Source organism: Salvelinus namaycush, unplaced genomic scaffold, assembly GCF_016432855.1.
Source record: "Salvelinus namaycush isolate Seneca unplaced genomic scaffold, SaNama_1.0 Scaffold931, whole genome shotgun sequence".
Classification (NCBI taxonomy): Eukaryota; Metazoa; Chordata; class Actinopteri; order Salmoniformes; family Salmonidae; genus Salvelinus; species Salvelinus namaycush.
Window position 1 is genome coordinate 35,001 of NW_024061677.1, and position 22,398 is coordinate 57,398.

The window sequence follows — 22,398 nt, forward strand, 5'->3', positions numbered from 1 at the left end:
ATGATCGTCTATAGGAATAATAAGATGAAATGATGATGTACATGTAGCATGTTCTCTAGTTGTCTAGTAGTCCATTAGACAATGTGCTGTGGTTGATCGCTACAGGAAGTGTTTGCTGCATCTTATCCTGCTGAGTGCATGCTCTTTACTTTTCCTTCCATTTGATTTAATGCTGGCTAACGTGTTGCTAACGTGTTGCTAATGTGTTGCGTCTGCTTCTCTCTCTCTCACTGGGTGTGTGTATGTGTGTGTGTGTGTACATTGTGGAGCGAAGTGTGTAGATTTGCCTCTGTTTAACACTCCTCTTGCCCCTCTCCTCCAGTACCACAGCCTCCCACTATAACCCACCAATCCTCTAAGGATTTCATCATCGACCCTCGGGAGAACATCCTCATCTACTGTGAGGCCAAAGGGAAGCCGCATCCCAGGTGAGTGGAATGCTGTGTGAATAAATCCCCATGGAGACTATTACCATAGAGACCCATCGTCCGTCGCTTTAGTAACGCTTGACTGTAACACCTGACTGCACCTAACTGCCTACAGTTAAGTAGAAACCCCCTCTTGAGAGTCTCTACACTCTTAGAAATCAAAGGTGGTATCTTAAATCAAAAAGGGTTATTTGGCCGTCCCCATAGGAGAACCCTTTGAAGAACCCTTTAAGGTTACAGATACACCATTAGATACACCACCTACTCTACTCTACTGTACTCTACTCTACTGTACTCTACTGTACTCTACTCTAACCCCTTACGTTTCATCCAGCTTTTCCTGGACACGGAATGGGACGCATTTTGACGTGGAGAAGGACTCTAAGGTGTTGATGAAGCCGAGCTCAGGGACGCTGGTCATAGACATCAGTGGGGAGAAGGCTGAGGCCTACGAGGGGATCTACCAGTGTACCGCACGCAACGAGCACGGGACCGCAGTTTCCAACAACATCGTCATCAGACAGTCGAGTAAGAACCGTTATTTCCAACTGTTACTGAGCCTGTCTTTACCCATAGCCTGTCTTTAACCTTAGCCAACCTTAGTACAACTCTTTTACCCTGGGATTCCAGCCATAACAAACCAACCCACTTTGTAACCTCTCCCTGAAGGGATGATGAATCTGTATTGAACAAGTATTACAATCAGCAGATCTGTTCAATGTCTTTACAGATTAGAGTTAATCATTCTGGGCACCTATCTCCCTGTTGAACATTTTAAACAGGGCCCCTATCTCCCTGTTGAACATTTTACACAGGGCCCCTACCTCCCTGTTGTACATTTTAAACAGGGCCCCTACCTCCCTGTTGAACATTTTAAACAGGGCCCCCCCCTCCCTGTTGAACATTTTACACAGGGCCCCTACCTCCCTGTTGAACATTTTACACAGGGCCCCTACCTCCCTGTTGAACATTTTAAACAGGGCCCCTATCTCCCTGTTGAACATTTTAAACAGGGCCCCTATCTCCCTGTTGAACATTTTAAACAGGGCCCCTATCTCCCTGTTGAACATTTTACACAGGGCCCCTATCTCCCTGTTGAACATTTTAAACAGGGCCCCTACCTCCCTGTTGAACATTTTAAACAGGACCCCTATCTCCCTGTTGAACATTTTAAACAGGGCCCCTATCTCCCTGTTGAACATTTTAAACAGGGCCCTATCTCCCTGTTGAACATTTTAAACAGGGCCCCTACCTCCCTGTTGAACATTTTAAACAGGCCCCCTACCTCCCTGTTGAACATTTTAAACAGGACCCCTATCTCCCTGTTGAACATTTTAAACAGGGCCCCTATCTCCCTGTTGAACATTTTAAACAGGGCCCCTACCTCCCTGTTGAACATTTTAAACAGGGCCCCTACCTCCCTGTTGAACATTTTAAACAGGGCCCCTATCTCCCTGTTGAACATTTTAAACAGGGCCCCTAACTCCCTGTTGAACATTTTAAACAGGGCCCCTATCTCCCTGTTGAACATTTTAAACAGGGCCCCTATCTCCCTGTTGAACATTTTAAACAGGACCCCTATCTCCCTGTTGAACATTTTAAACAGGGCCCCTATCTCCCTGTTGAACATTTTAAACAGGGCCCCTATCTCCCTGTTGAACATTTTAAACAGGGCCCCTATCTCCCTGTTGAACATTTTAAACAGGACCCCTATCTCCCTGTTGAACATTTTAAACAGGGCCCCTATCTCCCTGTTGAACATTTTAAACAGGGCCCCTATCTCCCTGTTGAACATTTTAAACAGGGCCCCTACCTCCCTGTTGAACATTTTAAACAGGGCCCCTATCTCCCTGTTGAACATTTTAAACAGGGCCCCTAACTCCCTGTTGAACATTTTAAACAGGGCCCCTATCTCCCTGTTGAACATTTTAAACAGGGCCCCTATCTCCCTGTTGAACATTTTACACAGGGCCCCTAACTCCCTGTTGAACATTTTAAACAGGGCCCCTATCTCCCTGTTGAACATTTTAAACAGGGCCCCTAACTCCCTGTTGTACATTTTACACAGGGCCCCTAACTCCCTGTTGTACATTTTAAACAGGGCCCCTATCCCCCTGTTGTACATTTTACACAGGGTCCCTAACTCCCTGTTGTACATTTTACACAGGGCCCCTACCTCCCTGTTGTACATTTTACACAGGGCCCCTAACTCCCTGTTGTACATTTTACACAGGGCCCCTAACTCCCTGTTGTACATTTTACACAGGGCCCCTAACTCCCTGTTGTACATTTTACACAGGGCCCCTAACTCCCTGTTGTACATTTTAAACAGGGCCCCTATCCCCCTGTTGTACATTTTACACAGGGTCCCTAACTCCCTGTTGTACATTTTACACAGGGCCCCTACCTCCCTGTTGTACATTTTACACAGGGCCCCTAACTCCCTGTTGTACATTTTACACAGGGCCCCTAACTCCCTGTTGTACATTTTACACAGGGCCCCTAACTCCCTGTTGTACATTTTACACAGGGCCCCTACCTCCCTGTTCAACATTTTACACAGGGCCCCTACCTCCCTGTTGGGGCCCTCATACAGACACCCTCACGGCTGTCTGTATGATGTCTGTTTATGTGACACAGGGTCCCCCTTGTGGTCGAAGGAGAGGAAAGAGGCAATCATGGTACAGGTGGGAGTGTCTCTGGTGCTGCAGTGTCGACCCCCTGCGGGCCTGCCCCCTCCCATCATCTTCTGGATGGACAACAGTAAGTCTTCAAGGGGTTTCATACATTTCTACATCAGTGTTGTGTGTTGGTTTACATCCAGACAGTATGCTGTAAAGTCCAATTCTAGAAGTCATATTGCCGGACTGTGCAATACAATGTGTTCTGAGATGATATAGGGGCTGTTTTTGGTTGTCAGTAAGCATAAATATTTTGTGTAATTGTATACAGCCATCATGTGTAACATATTTCATGTGATACATCATCTCTTCCTCTTCTCCCCTCCCCCTCGCAGACTTCCAGCGCCTGCCTCAGAACACGCGTGTGTCCCAGGCGTTAAACGGAGACCTGTACTTCTCTAACGTCCTATTGGACGACACCAGGAACGACTACATCTGTTACGCCCGCTTCCCCCACACACAGACCATCCAGCAGAAACAACCCATCACTGTCAAGGTCCTGGACAGTGAGTGTCCATCCCACTCAGCACAGAGGCTTTTAACCAGTCCCAGTGGGTTCCTACACCTTAGATGTTTGCTGATCTGTAAGGTGGAAGCTCCACCTCTACACTGCTTATACATATCGATACCGTTCACATCTGCAAATAAGGGTTAGGGCCAAGGCGAAGGGATCAAATTTGGGCAAGACGGTCTTTGTCCTGGGCTGTCCCTGGGTCCTCCCTTCCCTGAGTTGTCTGGTCCTGTCTGAGTGTTAGCGGACACCTTGACATTCTGTCATTGTATGTTGACATGTTTCTGTGCATCTTCACATTGCCTTGTTTTGCAATATTTTAATACAGTGATAATTTTCTAGAGTATTTTGTAATACTCATCATTCGAATGTGTGATGCATTTTTTAACTGTCCTTTCATGTTGTTGTTGTGTGATGATATTTGTGTGATGATATCTGTGTGATGATATTTGTGTGATGATATTTGTGTGATGATATCTGTGTGATGATATCTGTGTGATGATATCTGTGTGATGATATTTGTGTGATGATATTTGTGTGATGATATCTGTGTGATGATATCTGTGTGATGATATCTGTGTGATGATATTTGTGTGATGATATTTGTGTGATGATATCTGTGTGATGATATCTGTGTGATGATATCTGTGTGATGATATCTGTGTGATGATATCTGTGTGATGATATCTGTGTGATGATATCTGTGTGATGATATTTGTGTGATGATATCCCTGTCTCTCCAAACTGAATCTCCCCCTGGTTGTTCCCTGTACATGTCTATGTAGTACTGCATGCTCATGATGTTCTGATTGATTTTTACAGTGGATGCAATCAATGAAACTGTGGCAGCTATGTACAATTATACGAACAATTTATTTCTTGGTGAGTGCTGGTTTACCCCCTTACCTCAAAGTGAACCCAGCCCCATCCCAACTCCTCCTTTTATTCTAACCCACCTGGACCATACCTGACCCACCTGACTCCAACACCTGTAGTATAACCTACCTGGAATATACCTGACCCACCTGACTCCATCACCTGTAATATAACCTACCTGGAATATACCTGACCCACCTGACTCTAACACCTGTAGTATAACCTACCTGGAATATACCTGACCCACCTGACTCCAACACCTGTAATATAACCTACCTGGAATATACCTGACCCACCTGACTCCAACACCTGTAGTATAACCTACCTGGAATATACCTGACCCACCTGACTCCATCACCTGTAATATAACATACCTGACCCACCTGACTCCAACACCTGTAGTATAACCCACCTGGAATATACCTGACCCACCTGACTCCAACACCTGTAGTATAACCTACCTGGAATATACCTGACCCACCTGACTCCAACACCTGTAATATAACCTACCTGGAATATACCTGACCCACCTGACTCCAACACCTGTAGTATAACCTACCTGGAATATACCTGACCCACCTGACTCCAACACCTGTAGTATAACCTACCTGGACTATACCTGACCCACCTGACTCCATCACCTGTAGTATAACCTATCTGGAATATACCTGACCCACCTGACTCCAACACCTGTAGTATAACCTACCTGACCCACCTGACTCCATCACCTGTAGTATAACCTATCTGGAATATACCTGACCTACCTGACTCCAACACCTGTAGTATAACCTACCTGACCCACCTGACTCCAACACCTGTAGTATAACCCACCTGGAATATACCTGACCCACCTGACTCCAACACCTGTAATATAACCTACCTGGAATATACCTGACCCACCTGACTCCAACACCTGTAGTATAACCTACCTGGAATATACCTGACCCACCTGACTCCATCACCTGTAATATAACATACCTGACCCACCTGACTCCAACACCTGTAGTATAACCCACCTTGAATATACCTGACCCACCTGACTCCAACACCTGTAGTATAACCTACCTGGAATATACCTGACCCACCTGACTCCAACACCTGTAATATAACCTACCTGGAATATACCTGACCCACCTGACTCCAACACCTGTAGTATAACCTACCTGGAATATACCTGACCCACCTGACTCCAACACCTGTAGTATAACCTACCTGGACTATACCTGACCCACCTGACTCCATCACCTGTAGTATAACCTATCTGGAATATACCTGACCCACCTGACTCCAACACCTGTAGTATAACCTACCTGACCCACCTGACTCCATCACCTGTAGTATAACCTATCTGGAATATACCTGACCTACCTGACTCCAACACCTGTAGTATAACCTACCTGACCCACCTGACTCCAACACCTGTAGTATAACCTACCTGACCCACCTGACTCCAACACCTGTAGTATAACCCACCTGGAATATACCTGACCCACCTGACTCCAACACCTGTAGTATAACCTACCTGGAATATACCTGACCCACCTGACTCCAACACCTGTAGTATAACCTACCTGGAATATACCTGACCCACCTGACTCCAACACCTGTAGTATAACCTACCTGGAATATACCTGACCCACCTGACTCCATCACCTGTAATATAACCTACCTGGAATATACCTGACCCACCTGACTCTAACACCTGTAGTATAACCTACCTGGAATATACCTGACCCACCTGACTCCAACACCTGTAATATAACCTACCTGGAATATACCTGACCCACCTGACTCCAACACCTGGAGTATAACCTACCTGGACTATACCTGACCCACCTGACTCCATCACCTGTAGTATAACCTATCTGGAATATACCTGACCCAACTGACTCCAACACCTGTAATATAACCTACCTGACCCACCTGACTCCATCACCTGTAGTATAACCTATCTGGAATATACCTGACCTACCTGACTCCAACACCTGTAGTATAACCTACCTGGAATATACCTGACCCACCTGACTCCAACACCTGTAGTATAACCTACCTGGAATATACCTGACCCACCTGACTCCAACACCTGGAGTATAACCTACCTGGACTATACCTGACCCACCTGACTCCATCACCTGTAGTATAACCTATCTGGAATATACCTGACCCAACTGACTCCAACACCTGTAATATAACCTACCTGACCCACCTGACTCCATCACCTGTAGTATAACCTATCTGGAATATACCTGACCTACCTGACTCCAACACCTGTAGTATAACCTACCTGGAATATACCTGACCCACCTGACTCCAACACCTGTAGTATAACCTACCTGGAATATACCTGACCCACCTGACTCCAACACCTGTAGTATAACCTACCTGGACTATACCTGACCCACCTGACTCCAACACCTGTAATATAACCTACCTGGAATATACCTGACCCACCTGACTCCAACACCTGTAGTATAACCTACCTGACCCACCTGACTCCATCACCTGTAGTATAACCTATCTGGAATATACCTGACCTACCTGACTCCAACACCTGTAGTATAACCTACCTGACCCACCTGACTCCATCACCTGTAGTATAACCTATCTGGAATATACCTGACCTACCTGACTCCAACACCTGTAGTATAACCTACCTGACCCACCTGACTCCAACACCTGTAGTATAACCTACCTGGAATATACCTGACCCACCTGACTCCAACACCTGTAGTATAACCTACCTGGAATATACCTGACCTGATCATCTACTCCCAACTCATCCTGTGTGACTAAATTAACATTTATAACATAATATAACAAAACAACATCAAACAATGTTAATTACATTCCACAACTAAATCCTCTCCCTTTACCCTGTACTGTGTTAACTTAGCTTACCTTCTCACTTGGAAAACCAAATGCCTAAAAGGTGGATTCATTTGTAGGAAACCCATCAAGAAAAAGCAACCAATCAAATCCATTTTCTTTACTGAAATGAATGTTCCTTTCTTTGGATGGGCATTAACTAACGTTAACCAATGGGCATTCATCTACTAATGTTAACCAATGGGCATTCATCTACTAACATTAACCAATGGGCATTCATCTGCTAACGTTAACCATAAGCTTCCCATTGGTTTAGCATTATTCATAGTAAAAAGGATGCTCCTGCTAGTTTAAATTCAACACATAGCCCAATAGTTAGATGATGAAATCCAAAGTGAAGCACACAGCATACAGGACTAGTATGATGAAACTCTTGCCTGAGACGTATACAGCATTTTCTCTCTCTCTCATCTAGATCTTTCCATGTTCTTTTAATGTAAGTCTCTGACCCTGAAAAAGGCATGCATGGAAAGATCATTAAACACAATCTGTGTTCTGTCCATCCAATCAGCGGTTCACGTCAATGTGTTGTATACAACACATTCCTCCCAGCTCTACTCACTCAATCTAGTCTCATTGTAAATTTACCCGCAAGAGATTTTACAAGACCTTTCAGTAAGGGCTTGCTTAGGGTTAAACATGTAAGAATCATAGCAGCCGCAGCTAGCTTATGGCTAAAATCTGTCATATCATTATATCGAGGAAGGATACTAAGGGAGAGATCCTAGATCCCGTGGTTGTCATGGCAACATATTGACGACTGGACGGCCTGTCTCTCCAGGTGTTGTGTGTCTACTTTAGACCAGTGGCCCTATATAGTGCACTAAGGGGAAAAGGGAGACATTTGGGAATCAGCCTGTGAAAGGGCCAACGTAGGGCCTGCCTGGCTACAGTTAACTCATTACATATCCACTATCACAGTCCATAACAGCACGGGATATTACTACTATCCTTTAATAGTCTATATGCCGCTGGCGCTGGACTACTGGCTCTACAAACTGAATGGTCACAGCTAGCTACAGACAGTTATACCCTTTCCACAATACAGCAACTGTATTTACCCACCACCCAGGTCAGTGAAGTACTATTTAGCTTGGCTCGGCTCGGCTTAGTAGTGTGAACAGGGTATAAGAGCGTGTGGTTCTGGTGGTGAGGTGATTGTGTTTCCTGTTCTCCAGACAGTCCATCGGGGGAGCGGCGACCCAGCTTCATGGCTCCTCCGGGGCAGAGCAGCACCCAGATGGCCCTGAGGGGAGGGGTTCTGGAGCTGGAGTGTATCGCTGAAGGACTGTAAGTACACCCACAACACTGCATGAACAACACTGCTGTGCACTACTTCTGGTTTTTTGCACGAGGGCAGGTTGGTTTGTTTAATCTTTGTATGTGACATTCAGCAATACTACTTTGTTGCCTTGTCAAGACAACAACATGTTTGTTATTGCAAAATCAGGCTGGTTACCTAGACAACATTTGACTAGCTGTCTGTCTGTTCTTTTCGTGAGAGGACAATACACAGATATTGGTAAGTGATTTATTTTGTTGTTGTTGTTGTTGCTAGCCCGACTCCGGAGGTGTCCTGGTATAAGGAGAGTGGCGATCTTCCTAGCAGCCGGATGTCCTTCCACAACTTCCAGAAGACGTTGAAGATCGCAGATGTGATGGAGGCGGACGCCGGGGACTACCGCTGCACGGCCAAGAACAGCCTAGGCTCCGCCCATCACATCATCAAAGTCAACGTCAAAGGTCTGTGACACAACGAAGAGTTAGAATTAGATAGAATATGTGGCGAAATGTTCCTAACACTAGTACCGTTACAGTGTTACCGATTTTAAAAGGGGTATTCTACAGGTCTGTCCCTCTCTCTCTCTTTTTCTGACTAACTTCCACTCCACCCCCCCCCTTCCCCCCCAGCGGCTCCGTTCTGGATCAGTGCCCCCAGGAACCTGATCCTGGCCCCGAAGGAGACGGGCATCCTCACCTGCAGAGTCAGTGGAGACCCCAAGCCCCAAATCGCCTGGTCCGTCAACGGAGTCCCCATCGAAGGTGAGTCGAGTACACTTCCACCCCAGACTGAGGCTCAATGGAACCAATCCTACCTGGAGAAATACACACTGAAGCTCAATGGAACCAATCCTACCTGGAGAAATACACACTGAAGCTCAATGGAACCAATCCTACCTGGAGAAATACACACTGAAGCGTACATTTACATTTGAGTAATTTAGCAAACGCTCTTATCCAGAGAGATTTATAGTCCGTGTGTTTCACTAAGTAGGTAGAACTGCAGCAGAGCTCAGATACTTTTGCATAAATCATTCATTGATGTCAATGAGGGATTTGCACAAAATATGGTGCTGCGCGCAAGTAGAGTATCCAATCAAATTAGGATTCATCCCCTATGTGGCCAGAGCACACATCTATACGATGTTACCTCTCAGGTATGAACATCCAGATGTGTAGGAGAAAGAGGATTGAATGTGTGACATACTGTATATCTAGCCTGTGATCCCTTGACAGACTCTCCAAAGGACATGAGTCGGAAGGTGGAGGACGACACAGTGATTCTGAGCGACGTCCAGACCGGCTCCAGCGCTGTCTACCAATGCAACGCCTCCAATGAGTTTGGCTACCTGCTGGCTAATGCTTTTGTCAATGTGCTTGGTGAGTTACTGGAAACACAACCATTGAATCTGCCTTTTAGAATCAGAATATTGAGTCAATAAACAAATAAAAACTCTAATCTCTTGAGCTTTACAACTCTTGAACATTGTTTTGGCCAATGAGAGCATTTTGTGTTCGCTGCATCATTCTCATGTCACGTTATGGTATAGTAATCATTATCAATGTTATTTGTTTCTGTTTTCAGCCGAAGCACCAAGGGTGCTGACTCCCCCCAACAATGTGTACCAGGTCATCACCAACAATCCTGCCTTCCTGGATTGTGCCTCGTTCGGCTCGCCCATACCAACCATCACATGGTTAGTCCATCTGGCTCTAAGTCTTGCAAAGCCAGTCAGCCAGACTCTCACAAGCCAGTCAGCCAGACTCTCACAAGCCAGTCCAGTCAGCCAGACTCTCACAAGCCAGTCCAGTCAGCCAGACTCTCACAAGCCAGCCAGCCAGACTCTCACAAGCCAGCCAGCCAGACTCTCACAAGCCAGTCAGCCAGACTCTCACAAGCCAGTCAGCCAGACTCTCACAAGCCAGTCAGTCAGACTCTCACAAGCCAGTCAGTCAGCCAGACTCTCACAAGCCAGCCAGTCAGCCAGACTCTAGTCTCACAAGCCAGTCAGCCAGACTCTAGTCTCACAAGCCAGTCAGTCAGACTCTAGTCTGACAAGCCAGTCAGTCAGACTCTAGTCTCACAAGCCAGTCAGTCAGACTCTAGTCTCACAAGCCAGTCAGTCAGACTCTAATCTCACAAGCCAGTCAGTCAGACTCTAGTCTCACAAGCCAGTCAGTCAGACTCTAGTCTCACAAGCCAGTCAGTCAGACTCTAGTCTCACAAGCCAGTCAGTCAGCCAGACACTCACAAGCCAGCCAGTCAGACTCTAGTCTCACAAGCCAGTCAGTCAGACTCTAGTCTCACAAGCCAGTCAGTCAGCCAGACACTCACAAGCCAGCCAGCCAGACTCTAGTCTCTCTGTTAACACCTATATGTTAACACCTCTCTGTTAACACCACTCTGTTAACACCACTCTGTTAACACCTCTCTGTTAACACCACTCTGTTCACACAACTCAGTTAACAACTCTCTGGTAACATCTCTCTGTTAACACCTCTATGTTAACACCTCTATGTTAACACCTCTCTGTTAACACCTCTCTGTTAACACCACTCTGTTAACACCACTCTGGTAACACCTCTCTGTTAACACCACTCTGTTAACACCACTCTGTTAACACCACTGCACTTCTTAATGGAGTTCACTGAGGCAGTGTGATTGTGAACAGAGGGCTGCTAATGAATATCACACAGTGTCCCGTAAAGTCCCACAGTCACAAACTGTTCCACATGATCTTCTCATAAAGGACTGATGAATAACTACATTCATAAAGTCTCACAGGGACCTAGTGTTCTGATGTGCTTCCTCTGCAGGTTTAAGGACAGTCAGACCAGTATCCTGAATAGAGACCCATATGTGATCCATAATAACGGTACCTTAGAGATCAACGTAGCCCAGTCCCTGAACAGTGGCAAGTACACCTGTATAGCCTCCAACAACCTGGGAACCAGGGAGAACCATGTCTACCTGGAGGTCAAAGGTCAGACAAGCCTGCTTATAACCTGATTATAATGCTTTATGAATGTAGTTATAGACACGTATAATGCATTATGAATGTATGTATAGATGTTATAATGCTTTATGGATGTAGTTATGGACACTTATAATGCATTATGAATGTAGTTATGGGCATTTATAATGCATTATGAATGTAGTTATAGACACTTATAATGCATTATGACTGTAGTTATAGACACTTATAATTCATTATGAATGTAGTTATATACACTTATAATGCATTATGAATGTAGTTATGGGCACTTATAATGCATTATGAATGTAGTTATAGACACGTATAATGCATCATGAATGTAGTTATTGACACTTATAATGCATTATGACTGTAGTTATAGACACTTATAATGCATTATGAATGTATTTATAGACACTTATAATGCATTATGAATGTAGTTATAAATGGTATAATGCATTATGAATGTAGTTATAGATGTTATAATGCATTATGACTGTAGTTATAGACACTTATAATTCATTATGAATGTAGTTATGGACACTTATAATGCATTATGAATGTAGTTATATACACTTATAATGCATTATGAATGTAGTTATAGATGTTATAATGCATTATGAATGTAGTTATAAATGGTATAATGCATTATGAATGTAGATCTAGATGTTATAATGCATTATTAAGAGGGTATTCATATGAAGTGTAACCATATATGTGTGTATTGTCCTTCAGAGCCGACGAGGATCCTGGCCCAGCCAGAGTACATGGTGGTCCAGAGGAACAGAAAGGCAGTGTTTGAGTGTAAAGTTAAACACGACCCCACCCTCATCCCCACCATGAACTGGCTCAAAGACAACGGAGAGCTGCCTGACGACGAGAGGTACTGTAGACCATCTCCTCTATACACACGTTCTCTCTATAGATATGGGTCTGCTATAGGCCAGTGGTGGTCAACCCTCCTCCAGGAGAGATAACGTCCTCCCTGATTCTGACACACCTCATTCTACTAATCAAACTGCTCCTCAGGCCCTCCTCAGGCCCCTGCATTAGGTGTGTTACAGCAGGGCTGGAGCAAAAGCATGAACAAATCATGTATTTGTTAAATGTATGATTGGATGAGTAGGTTAGTGTAAGTATGATTGGATGAGGAGGTTAGTGTAAGCATGATTGGATGAGGAGGTTAGTGTAAGTATGATTGGATGAGGAGGTTAGTGTAAGCATGATTGGATGAGGATGTTAGTGTAAGTATGATTGGATGAGGAGGTTAGTGTAAGTATGATTGGATGAGGAGGTTAGTGTAAGTATGATTGGATGAGGAGGTTAGTGTAAGTATGATTGGATGAGGAGGTTAGTGTAAGTATGATTGGATGAGGAGGTTAGTGTAAGCATGATTGGATGAGGAGGTTAGTGTAAGTATGATTGGATGAGGAGGTTAGTGTAAGCATGATTGGATGAGGAGGTTAGTGTAAGTATGATTGGATGAGGAGGTTAGTGTAAGTATGATTGGATGAGGAGGTTAGTGTAAGTATGATTGGATGAGGAGGTTAGTGTAAGCATGATTGGATGAGGAGGTTAGTGTAAGCATGATTGGATGAGGAGGTTAGTGTAAGCATGATTGGATGAGGAGGTTAGTGTAAGTATGATTGGATGAGGAGGTTAGTGTAAGCATGATTGGATGAGGAGGTTAGTGTAAGTATGATTGGATGAGGAGGTTAGTGTAAGTATGATTGGATGAGGAGGTTAGTGTAAGTATGATTGGATGAGGAGGTTAGTGTAAGCATGATTGGATGAGGAGGTTAGTGTACGCATGATTGGATGAGGAGGTTAGTGTAAGTATGATTGGATGAGGAGGTTAGTGTAAGTATGATTGGATGAGAAGGTTAGTGTAAGTATGATTGGATGAGGAGGTTAGTGTAAGTATGATTGGATGAGGAGGTTAGTGTAAGCATGATTGGATGAGGAGGTTAGTGTAAGTATGATTGGATGAGGAGGTTAGTGTAAGTATGATTGGATGAGGAGGTTAGTGTAAGTATGATTGGATGAGAAGGTTAGTGTAAGTATGATTGGATGAGGAGGTTAGTGTAAGCATGATTGGATGAAGAGGTTAGTGTAAGTATGATTGGATGAGGAGGTTAGTGTAAGTATGATTGGATGAGAAGGTTAGTGTAAGTATGATTGGATGAGGAGGTTAGTGTAAGTATGATTGGATGAGGAGGTTAGTGTAAGCATGATTGGATGAGGAGGTTAGTGTAAGTATGATTGGATGAGGAGGTTAGTGTAAGTATGATTGTCTGACTGTGTGTGGTGGTGTTTTGTTAGGTTCTTGGTGGACACTGACAGTCTGACCATCAACGACGTGACAGAGGAGGACGAGGGAACCTATACCTGTGTCATGAACACCACCCTGGACCAGGACTCAGCTAGCGCCATGCTCACCGTCGTTGGTGGGTTTACCTTTATACATGATGTTTACCTCACTTATCTTAGGAAATACAACACATTCTATCCTTTCCTCGTTCTATCAGCTACCTATATTCTATGTCCTCTAGTTACTGTTATGACAATTTGAAATGTTTCATCTCTGTGGTAGACGCGCATGTACATGTTCTGAATAGTCTGTTAACATCTTCATTTAAGTCGGATCCAATGTTCACAGAGTTGTAATACTAGAGTGTTGTAATATTGGTGATTGACTATAGGAAGTATTTCATAACCAATACTAGAGTGTTGTAATATTGGTGATTGACTATAGGAAGTATTTCATAACCAATACTAGAGTGTTGTAATATTGGTGATTGACTATAGGAAGTATTTCATAACCAATACTAGAGTGTTGTAATATTGGTGATTGACTATAGGAAGTATTTCATAACCAATACTAGAGTGTTGTAATATTGGTGATTGACTATAGGAACACCAGTATTTCATAACCAATACTAGAGTGTTGTAATATTGGTGATTGACTATAGGAAGTATTTCATAAGCTTCCTGTTGCTGTGTCGTCCTATTCTTCCTCTCTCTGAGACCTGTGTTTTGTCACTAACCTCTCACTCCTATCTGACTCCTGTCCTTGCTCTCTCAGAGGCTACTCCAACTCCTGCTATTGTCTACGGTAAACAACGCTAGCCCTGTTGGCCATATTAGCATCGCCATCATCATCATCATTCCTCATCCTCTCCTCTCCCTCAGTCCTGAGTGTGTGAGAGCTAACCTTCACCCTTACTGTAGCAGTCCTGTCCGTTTTGTTAGCATGCTATGGCTCTGTTGTGATGCTACTGCAGTGGCATATTGACAGTCCGTGACCAGAGAGAACCAGTCTGTGTGTGTTTGAAGTGTCTGGTGTATCATTAGATTTATTCAGTAGTGTGATGATTATTATTAGTAGTAACTATGTCCATCTGACTACTGTGTTTTGGGTTGGAGTTGGATCCTGCTCATTTCGGACTCGATCAGTTACTCAGTTTATCAAACGGCGGCATGCTGACTCCCACCCCCCAAAGCATCAGGTGACCTTGTTGTTGTAGTGGTACTGACACTGTGTTTCCTCTCCAGAGGAACCAGACCCTCCTACAGACCTGGAGCTGACTGACCAGAGAGAGAGGAGCGTCCAGCTCACCTGGATACCCGGGGACGAACACAACAGCCCCACACAGAGTAAGTACTGTATTATAATGAACACAACAGGGTCACTACCAAGATCCAATCCATTTCCCTCCTCCATATTCTAACCCCTCCTACATGTTGTTAACCCCTCCTCCATGTTCTAACCCCTCCTCCATGTTCTAACCCCTCCTCCATGTTTTTAACCCCTCCTCCATGTTCTAACCCCTCCTCCATGTTCTAACCCCTCCTCCATGTTCTAACCCCTCCTCCATGTTCTAACCCCTCCTCCATGTTCTATCCCCTCCTCCATATTCTAACCCCTCCTACATGTTCAAACCCCTCCTCCATGTTCTAACCCCTCCTCCATGTTCAAACCCCTCCTCCATATTCTAACCCCTCCTACATGTTCAAACCCCTCCTCCATGTTCTAACCCATCCTCCATGTTCAAACCCCTCCTACATATTCTAACCCCTCCTACATGTTCAAACCCCTCCATGTTCTAACCCCTCCTCCATGTTCAAACCCCTCCTCCATGTTCTAACCCCTCCTCCATGTTCAAACCCCTCCTACATATTCTAACCCCTCCTACATGTTCAAACCCCTCCATGTTCTAACCCCTCCTCCATGTTCTAACCCCTCCTCCATGTTCTAACCCCTCCTCCATGTTCTATCCCCTCCTCCATGTTCTAACCCCTCTTCCATGTTCAAACCCCTCCTCCATGTTCTAACCCCTCCTCCATGTTCTAACCCCTCCTCCTTGTTGTCTCCCCTCCTCCATGTTGTGTCCCCTCCTCCATGTTGTTTCCCCTCCATGTTGTGTCCCCTCCTCCATGTTGTCTCTCCTCCTCCATGTTGTCTCCCCTCCTCCATGCTGTGTCCCCTCCTCCATGTTGTCTCCCCTCCTCCATGTTGTCTCCCCTCCTCCATGTTGTCTCCCCTCCCAGAGTTCCTAGTCCAGTATGAGGACCTGCTCCACCAGGCTGGGGTGTGGCACAACCTGACAGAGGAGGAGGGCACCAAGACCACGGCCCACCTGGACCTGTCCCCCTACGCATACTACTCCTTCAGGGTTCTGGCCGTGAACCATGTGGGCTACAGCCGGCCCAGCCAGCCCTCCAGACAGTACAGGACCAACCCTGCAGGTAGAACTATACTGTGGATCTTACTCTATTGTCAAAGAAATGCAAATAGTCTGTTATAAAACTATAGACGTGTTAGAGGTAGGGAGGACTATAGAGTAAGATGGTCAGAAGTGTTAGTGAGAGGTAGGGAGGACTATAGAGCTAGATGGTCAGAAGTGTTAGTGAGAGGTAGGGAGGACTATAGAGTTAGATGGTCAGAAGTGTTAGTGAGAGGTAGGGATGACTATAGAGTAAGATAGTCAGAAGTGTTAGTGAGAGGTAGGGATGACTATAGAGTTAGATGGTCAGAAGTGTTAGTGAGAGGTAGGGATGACTATAGAGTAAGATAGTCAGAATTGTTAGTGAGAGGTAGGGATGACTATAGAGTAAGATGGTCAGAAGTGTTAGTGAGAGGTAGGGATAACTATAGAGTAAGATGGTCAGAAGTGTTAGTGAGAGGTAGGGATGACTATAGAGTAAGATAGTCAGAAGTGTTAGAGTGAGGTAGGGATGACTATAGTGTAAGATGGTCAGAAGTGTTAGTGAGAAGTAGGGATGACTATAGTGTAAGATGGTCAGAAGTGTTAGTGAGAGGTAGGGATGACTATAGAGTAAGATAGTCAGAAGTGTTAGTGAGAGGTAGGGATGACTATAGAGTAAGATGGTCAGAAGTGTTAGTGAGAGGTAGGGATGACTATAGAGTAAGATAGTCAGAAGTGTTAGTGAGAAGTAGGGATGACTATAGAGTAAGATGGTCAGAAGTGTTAGTGAGAGGTAGGGATGACTATAGAGTAAGATGGTCAGAAGTGTTAGAGTGAGAGGTAGGGATGACTATAGAGTAAGATTGTCAGAAGTGTTAGTGAGAGGTAGGGATGACTATAGAGTAAGAAGGTTCTGATGTACACTGTAGAAAAGGCAAGAGGTGTGGTCTGATCTGTGATCTGTTTGTGATTCTGTTAGCTCCAGATGTGAATCCAACAGATGTCCATGGTGTTGGAACTGAACACAATAACTTAGTCATCTCATGGAAAGTAAGATATGCTCCACCTAAAGTAAAGTCAGTATCATTAGTCCTAATTCAGCAGCCTACAGTGAGAATTCCTGAGCCTATTCATGGTGTCACCATCTCACCATTGTCCCAGTGAAGACCCCTCTTCCCCTGTAATATCTCTGCCATAGGAGCTGACAGGCCTCCAGTCCAACGGGCCAGGACTACAGTACAAGGTGAACTGGAGACAGAAGGATGTGGAGGAGGACTGGTCGTCTGAGACCGTGGCTAACGCCTCCAAGTATGTGGTGTCAGGCACACCCACTTTCGTACCCTACGAGGTCAAAGTTCAGGCGGTGAACGACTACGGAAACGGACCAGCGCCCGAGGCGGTGGAGGGATACTCTGGAGAGGACGGTGAGTATTCTGGTGTGTGTGTGTGTGTGTGTGTGTGTGTGTGTGTGTGTGTGTGTGTGTGTGTGTGTGTGTGTGTGTGTGTGTGTGTGTGTGTGTGTGTGTGTGTGTGTGTGTGTGTGTGTGTGTGTGTGTGTGTGTTGTGTGTAGAGAGGACTGTGAGTACTACTACTGTACATGGGTAGGTCTATGTAAATGAGGAGGTTGTGAATGGACAGAGGAATGGTCTTTTTCAAACTGAAAACTGTCACCATAAGTTCCAGTAACTTCTAGCTCCAATCATTTCTAGTTAGAATACAAATTAGAAGGTTGTTGTCATGAAATATTTGATGCCAGTATGGAGTATAGTCTGTTGAAATCTTTGTCTGTCACTCAGTGCCCATGTCAGCCCCAGAGAGTGTCCAGGTGCTAGTTCAGAACGGGACGCTAGCAGAGGTTCACTGGGAGCCTGTCCTCACCTCCGTGGTCAGGGGACGACTCCAGGGATACAAGGTACAGCAACCAGAGATCCCTCACAATGTGGAGAAAGATGTATTACCACCACAATATATTGATAGTTAAATACATACATCAGTTAGTGCCACAGTTCGGGGGCAACATTCTGGTATGTTTTTGCCAAAATGCCCAGATCTTCCTGCAGTCAGGAGGGAATAAGTAGGACGTCTGATCATGGAACCAGGACCTGGTCATTCAGACCAGAATGTGTGTCTGATGTGTGTGTGGTCCTGCAGGTGTCCTACTGGCGTGAGCGTAGCCTCCACCAGGCAGAGGCACAGCAGGAGGAGCAGCAGGTGTTGGCCTTCAGTGGAAACAGGACTGACGGCAGACTACCAGGCCTCAAACCCTACAGCCTCTACACACTGAACATCAGGGTGGTCAACGGCAAGGGAGAGGGGCCCCCCAGCCCCAACCACAACTTTGAGACCCCCGAGGGAGGTAAGGGGCATCATTCAGACTCCAACTGTTGTTGGATAGATTCTCTGTGTTTAATCCATATACCAAAGGAGGCTGGTGAGGGGAGGACGGTTCATAATAATGAATAGAATGGATGAAATGGAATGGTAGACATGGAAACTAAATGTTTCATGTATTTGAGACCCTTCCATCTATTCCGCTCCAGCCATTACTATGAGCCCGTCCTCCCTATTTAAAGTTCTACCAGCCACCACTAGCGTATACATATAGTCATGCATTGTGCTATACTGTTGGAAGGGGCTGGAAACAATGCTAACCATATCAGGTTAGAATGATTTTGTCTGTACGTTACTGTATGGTTTTGTGCCTATGAATGATGGTTTTCTTTAGTTAATAAGTAATTTTGTATAATTGCATCCACACGTTATGACATTGTATTCCTGTGTTTATCTGTGTGTGTTTAGTCCCAGGTCCTCCTTCCTTCTTGCATATAAAGAACACCAACATGGACTCTCTGACGCTGGAGTGGGGTCCTCCACAGGACAACAACGGTCGCCTCACCGGCTACACACTCAAATACCAGCCAGGTAAGTCTGCTGGGCAATTTGATGCATTTTTATTGTGGCATCTGTGGCTGACCCTGGCTTCCAACCCTTCTGGGTGTGTATGTGTGTGTGCCTCACTGGATTGGTTTGAAATCAAAGGAAGTATTTCAATATCTTTATCATGCATCTCTCTCTCTCTCTCTCTCTCTCTCTCTCTCTCTCTCTCTCTCTCTCTCTCTCTCTCTCTCTCTCTCTCTCTCTCTCTCTCTCTCTCCCCCCTATCTCTCTCTCTCTCTCTCTCTCTCTCTCTCTCTCTCTCTCTCTCTCTCTCTCTCTCTCTCTCTCCCTCTCTCTCTCCACCCTATCTCTCTCTCTCTCTCTCTCTCTCTCTCTCTCTCTCTCTCTCTCTCTCTCTCTCTCTCTCGCTCTCGCTCTCTCTCACTCTCTCTCTCAGTCAACAGCTCCAATGAGCTTGGTCCCGTTGAGGAGATGGTGTTCCCAGCCAATGAGACCACCGTAATCCTGTCCGACCTCAAGTACAGCACGCGCTATAAGTTCTACTTCAACGCTAAGACCATCAAGGGCTCCGGCCCAACCATCACAGAGGAGGCTGTCACTATCATGGATGAAGGTGAGCTTTACGTAGAATGACATGTTATTGATTTATTTATTTAACCTTTCTTTAACTAAGCAAGTCAGTTAAGAACAAATTCTTATTTAGAATGATGGCCTACCCCGGCCAAACCAACGGGCAACACTAGAATGAAATACAACACTAGAATGGTCATTGGCATGCCGGCAAGGTGATTACAGGACGGCCATCTTGGTCAAGGAATCTAATGTATCTCTATGGAGCTGTAGGTACTGTGAAAGCATTATGGTTGTATTGAAGTTATTATTTGTCTCCATTCAACACTCTAAAGCTGCTGTCTATGAATTTGAGAGTGGTTTCTCTCAGATTTCTCTCAGCTGTTTACCAAAAAAAAGTTGTTGGCGGCAGTTTACAGCTTGTAGCTTTTCCTACAGCGCAGCGTCCGACATTTCCTACAGCGTCCCATATGAGAGTCATTGTTTTCTCAGCGGAGAACACACTTTCCAGGTTGCATGGACTCTTTGACGTGTTCCAGTGTGGTAAAACTGTCCCCATGTTGTTCGACCTGTAGTGAATCATTCTGTTTTGCGTGAACTTGGTGAAATAAGACTTTGTCTTTAACACGGGAACACGGTGGGATCAATTTGTACTTTTTCCTTGCTCATCTACTTACATCACCTCTGCCTGTGTTTGTCTTCTCTACTCTCTATCTCTCTTTATTCCTCTCTTTCTCTTTCTCCTCTTCTCTCTGAAGCCTTTATTCAGCAACCCATAGTAGATGTGGTCAAAGGTAAAATAAGTCTCTCAGTGGAAGCACCTGCATGTTCTACCAGTTACTAGACCCTGATAGATAGCTACTGTATATCTGTCTGCATGTTCTACCAGTTACTAGACCCTGATAGATAGCTACTGTATATCTGTCTGCATGTTCTACCAGTTACTAGACCCTGATAGATAGCTACTGTAGATCTGTCTGCATGTTCTACCAGTTACTAGACCCTGATAGATAGCTACTGTAGATCTGTCTGCATGTTCTACCAGTTACTAGACCCTGATAGATAGCTACTGTAGATCTGTCTGCATGTTCTACCAGTTACTAGACCCTGATAGATAGCTACTGTAGATCTGTCTGCATGTTCTACCAGTTACTAGACCCTGATAGATAGCTACTGTATATCTGTCTGCATGTTCTACCAGTTACTAGACCCTGATAGATAGCTACTGTAGATCTGTCTGCATGTTCTACCAGTTACTAGACCCTGATAGATAGCTACTGTAGATCTGTCTGCATGTTCTACCAGTTACTAGACCCTGATAGATAGTTACTGTAGATCTGTCTGCATGTTCTACCAGTTACTAGACCCTGATAGATAGCTACTGTAGATCTGTCTGCATGTTCTACCAGTTACTAGACCCTGATAGATAGCTACTGTAGATCTGTCTGCATGTTCTACCAATCAGAGAAACTAGACTCTGATAGATAGCTACTGTAGATCTGTCTGCATGTTCTACCAGTTACTAGACTCTGATAGATAGCTACTGTAGATCTGTCTGCATGTTCTACCAGTTACTAGACCCTGATAGATAGCTACTGTAGATCTGTCTGCATGTTCTACCAATCAGAGAAACTAGACTTTGATAGATAGCTACGGTATATCTGTCTGCATGTTCTACCAGTTACTAGACCCTGATAGATAGCTACTGTAGATCTGTCTGCATGTTCTACCAGTTACTAGACCCTGATAGATAGCTACTGTAGATCTGTCTGCATGTTCTACCAGTTACTAGACCCTGATAGATAGCTACTGTAGATCTGTCTGCATGTTCTACCAATCAGAGAAACTAGACCCTGATAGATAGCTACTGTAGATCTGTCTGCATGTTCTACCAATCAGAGAAACTAGACCCTGATAGATAGCTACTGTAGATCTGTCTGCATGTTCTACCAGTCAGAGAAACTAGACTCTGATAGATAGTTACTGTAGATCTGTCTGCATGTTCTACCAGTTACTAGACTCTGATAGATAGCTACGGTATATCTGTCTGCATGTTCTACCAGTTACTAGACCCTGATAGATAGCTACTGTAGATCTGTCTGCATGTTCTACCAGTCAGAGAAACTAGACTTTGATAGATAGCTACGGTATATCTGTCTGCATGTGCCTTCCTCCATCATCAGTGAGCTGTAGCATGATGTACTACAGTACCCATAATGCTCTATGTTAGCTACTGTGGGAGTAGATGCTAACTCTAATGCTACGTTCCAATAGCCAGTCTAGAATACTGCTTAGAATGCATGCCACCGATGCATTTCCTCATTCTACGTGGTAAAGTAAAGAAATCAGCCTATTACTGCATTCATTGCATCCGCAAGCACCAACCCTTGTGTCCAATTCACCTTAAAAGACCTAAATGGATGAATAGCAATGTTGTAGGCTACTCATCTCTTTCATCTGCTCAGTCTTTCCCCTTCTTTCCTCGCCCTCGCTCATGAATTTATTCCATCACTGTACCATGTGTTTTATTAAACCATCCTTCATGATGTTAACTACTATAACTACTATAACTACCTGTCATG

General features: G+C 44.8%; 1 protein-coding gene across 7 annotated transcripts in view; it reads left to right on the forward strand.

The window, feature by feature from the left end:
- The window catches only part of LOC120043464 (neuronal cell adhesion molecule-like), a 34,081-nt gene that overhangs the window by 776 nt on the left and 10,907 nt on the right, over positions 1 to 22,398 (forward strand). For 5 of the 7 annotated variants that reach the window (XM_038988056.1, XM_038988050.1, XM_038988051.1 and 2 more), the window contains exons 3-23: positions 323 to 428; positions 763 to 956; positions 3,069 to 3,191; positions 3,445 to 3,619; positions 8,565 to 8,672; positions 8,941 to 9,125; positions 9,294 to 9,425; positions 9,900 to 10,043; positions 10,249 to 10,360; positions 11,481 to 11,647; positions 12,374 to 12,521; positions 13,961 to 14,085; positions 14,724 to 14,753; positions 15,194 to 15,295; positions 16,190 to 16,387; positions 17,327 to 17,397; positions 17,546 to 17,771; positions 18,145 to 18,260; positions 18,500 to 18,704; positions 19,148 to 19,270; positions 19,683 to 19,859. In XM_038988056.1, coding sequence (XP_038843984.1) covers positions 323 to 428; positions 763 to 956; positions 3,069 to 3,191; positions 3,445 to 3,619; positions 8,565 to 8,672; positions 8,941 to 9,125; positions 9,294 to 9,425; positions 9,900 to 10,043; positions 10,249 to 10,360; positions 11,481 to 11,647; positions 12,374 to 12,521; positions 13,961 to 14,085; positions 14,724 to 14,753; positions 15,194 to 15,295; positions 16,190 to 16,387; positions 17,327 to 17,397; positions 17,546 to 17,771; positions 18,145 to 18,260; positions 18,500 to 18,704; positions 19,148 to 19,270; positions 19,683 to 19,859 — 2,967 coding nt within the window. Of the gene's footprint in view, positions 1 to 322; positions 429 to 762; positions 957 to 3,068; positions 3,192 to 3,444; positions 3,620 to 4,442; positions 4,507 to 8,564; positions 8,673 to 8,940; positions 9,126 to 9,293; positions 9,426 to 9,899; positions 10,044 to 10,248; positions 10,361 to 11,480; positions 11,648 to 12,373; positions 12,522 to 13,960; positions 14,086 to 14,723; positions 14,754 to 15,193; positions 15,296 to 16,189; positions 16,388 to 17,326; positions 17,398 to 17,545; positions 17,772 to 18,144; positions 18,261 to 18,499; positions 18,705 to 19,147; positions 19,271 to 19,682; positions 19,860 to 22,398 lie in introns of all 7 variants that reach the window. The other 2 variants (XM_038988054.1, XM_038988055.1) reach the window with 1 other exon arrangement.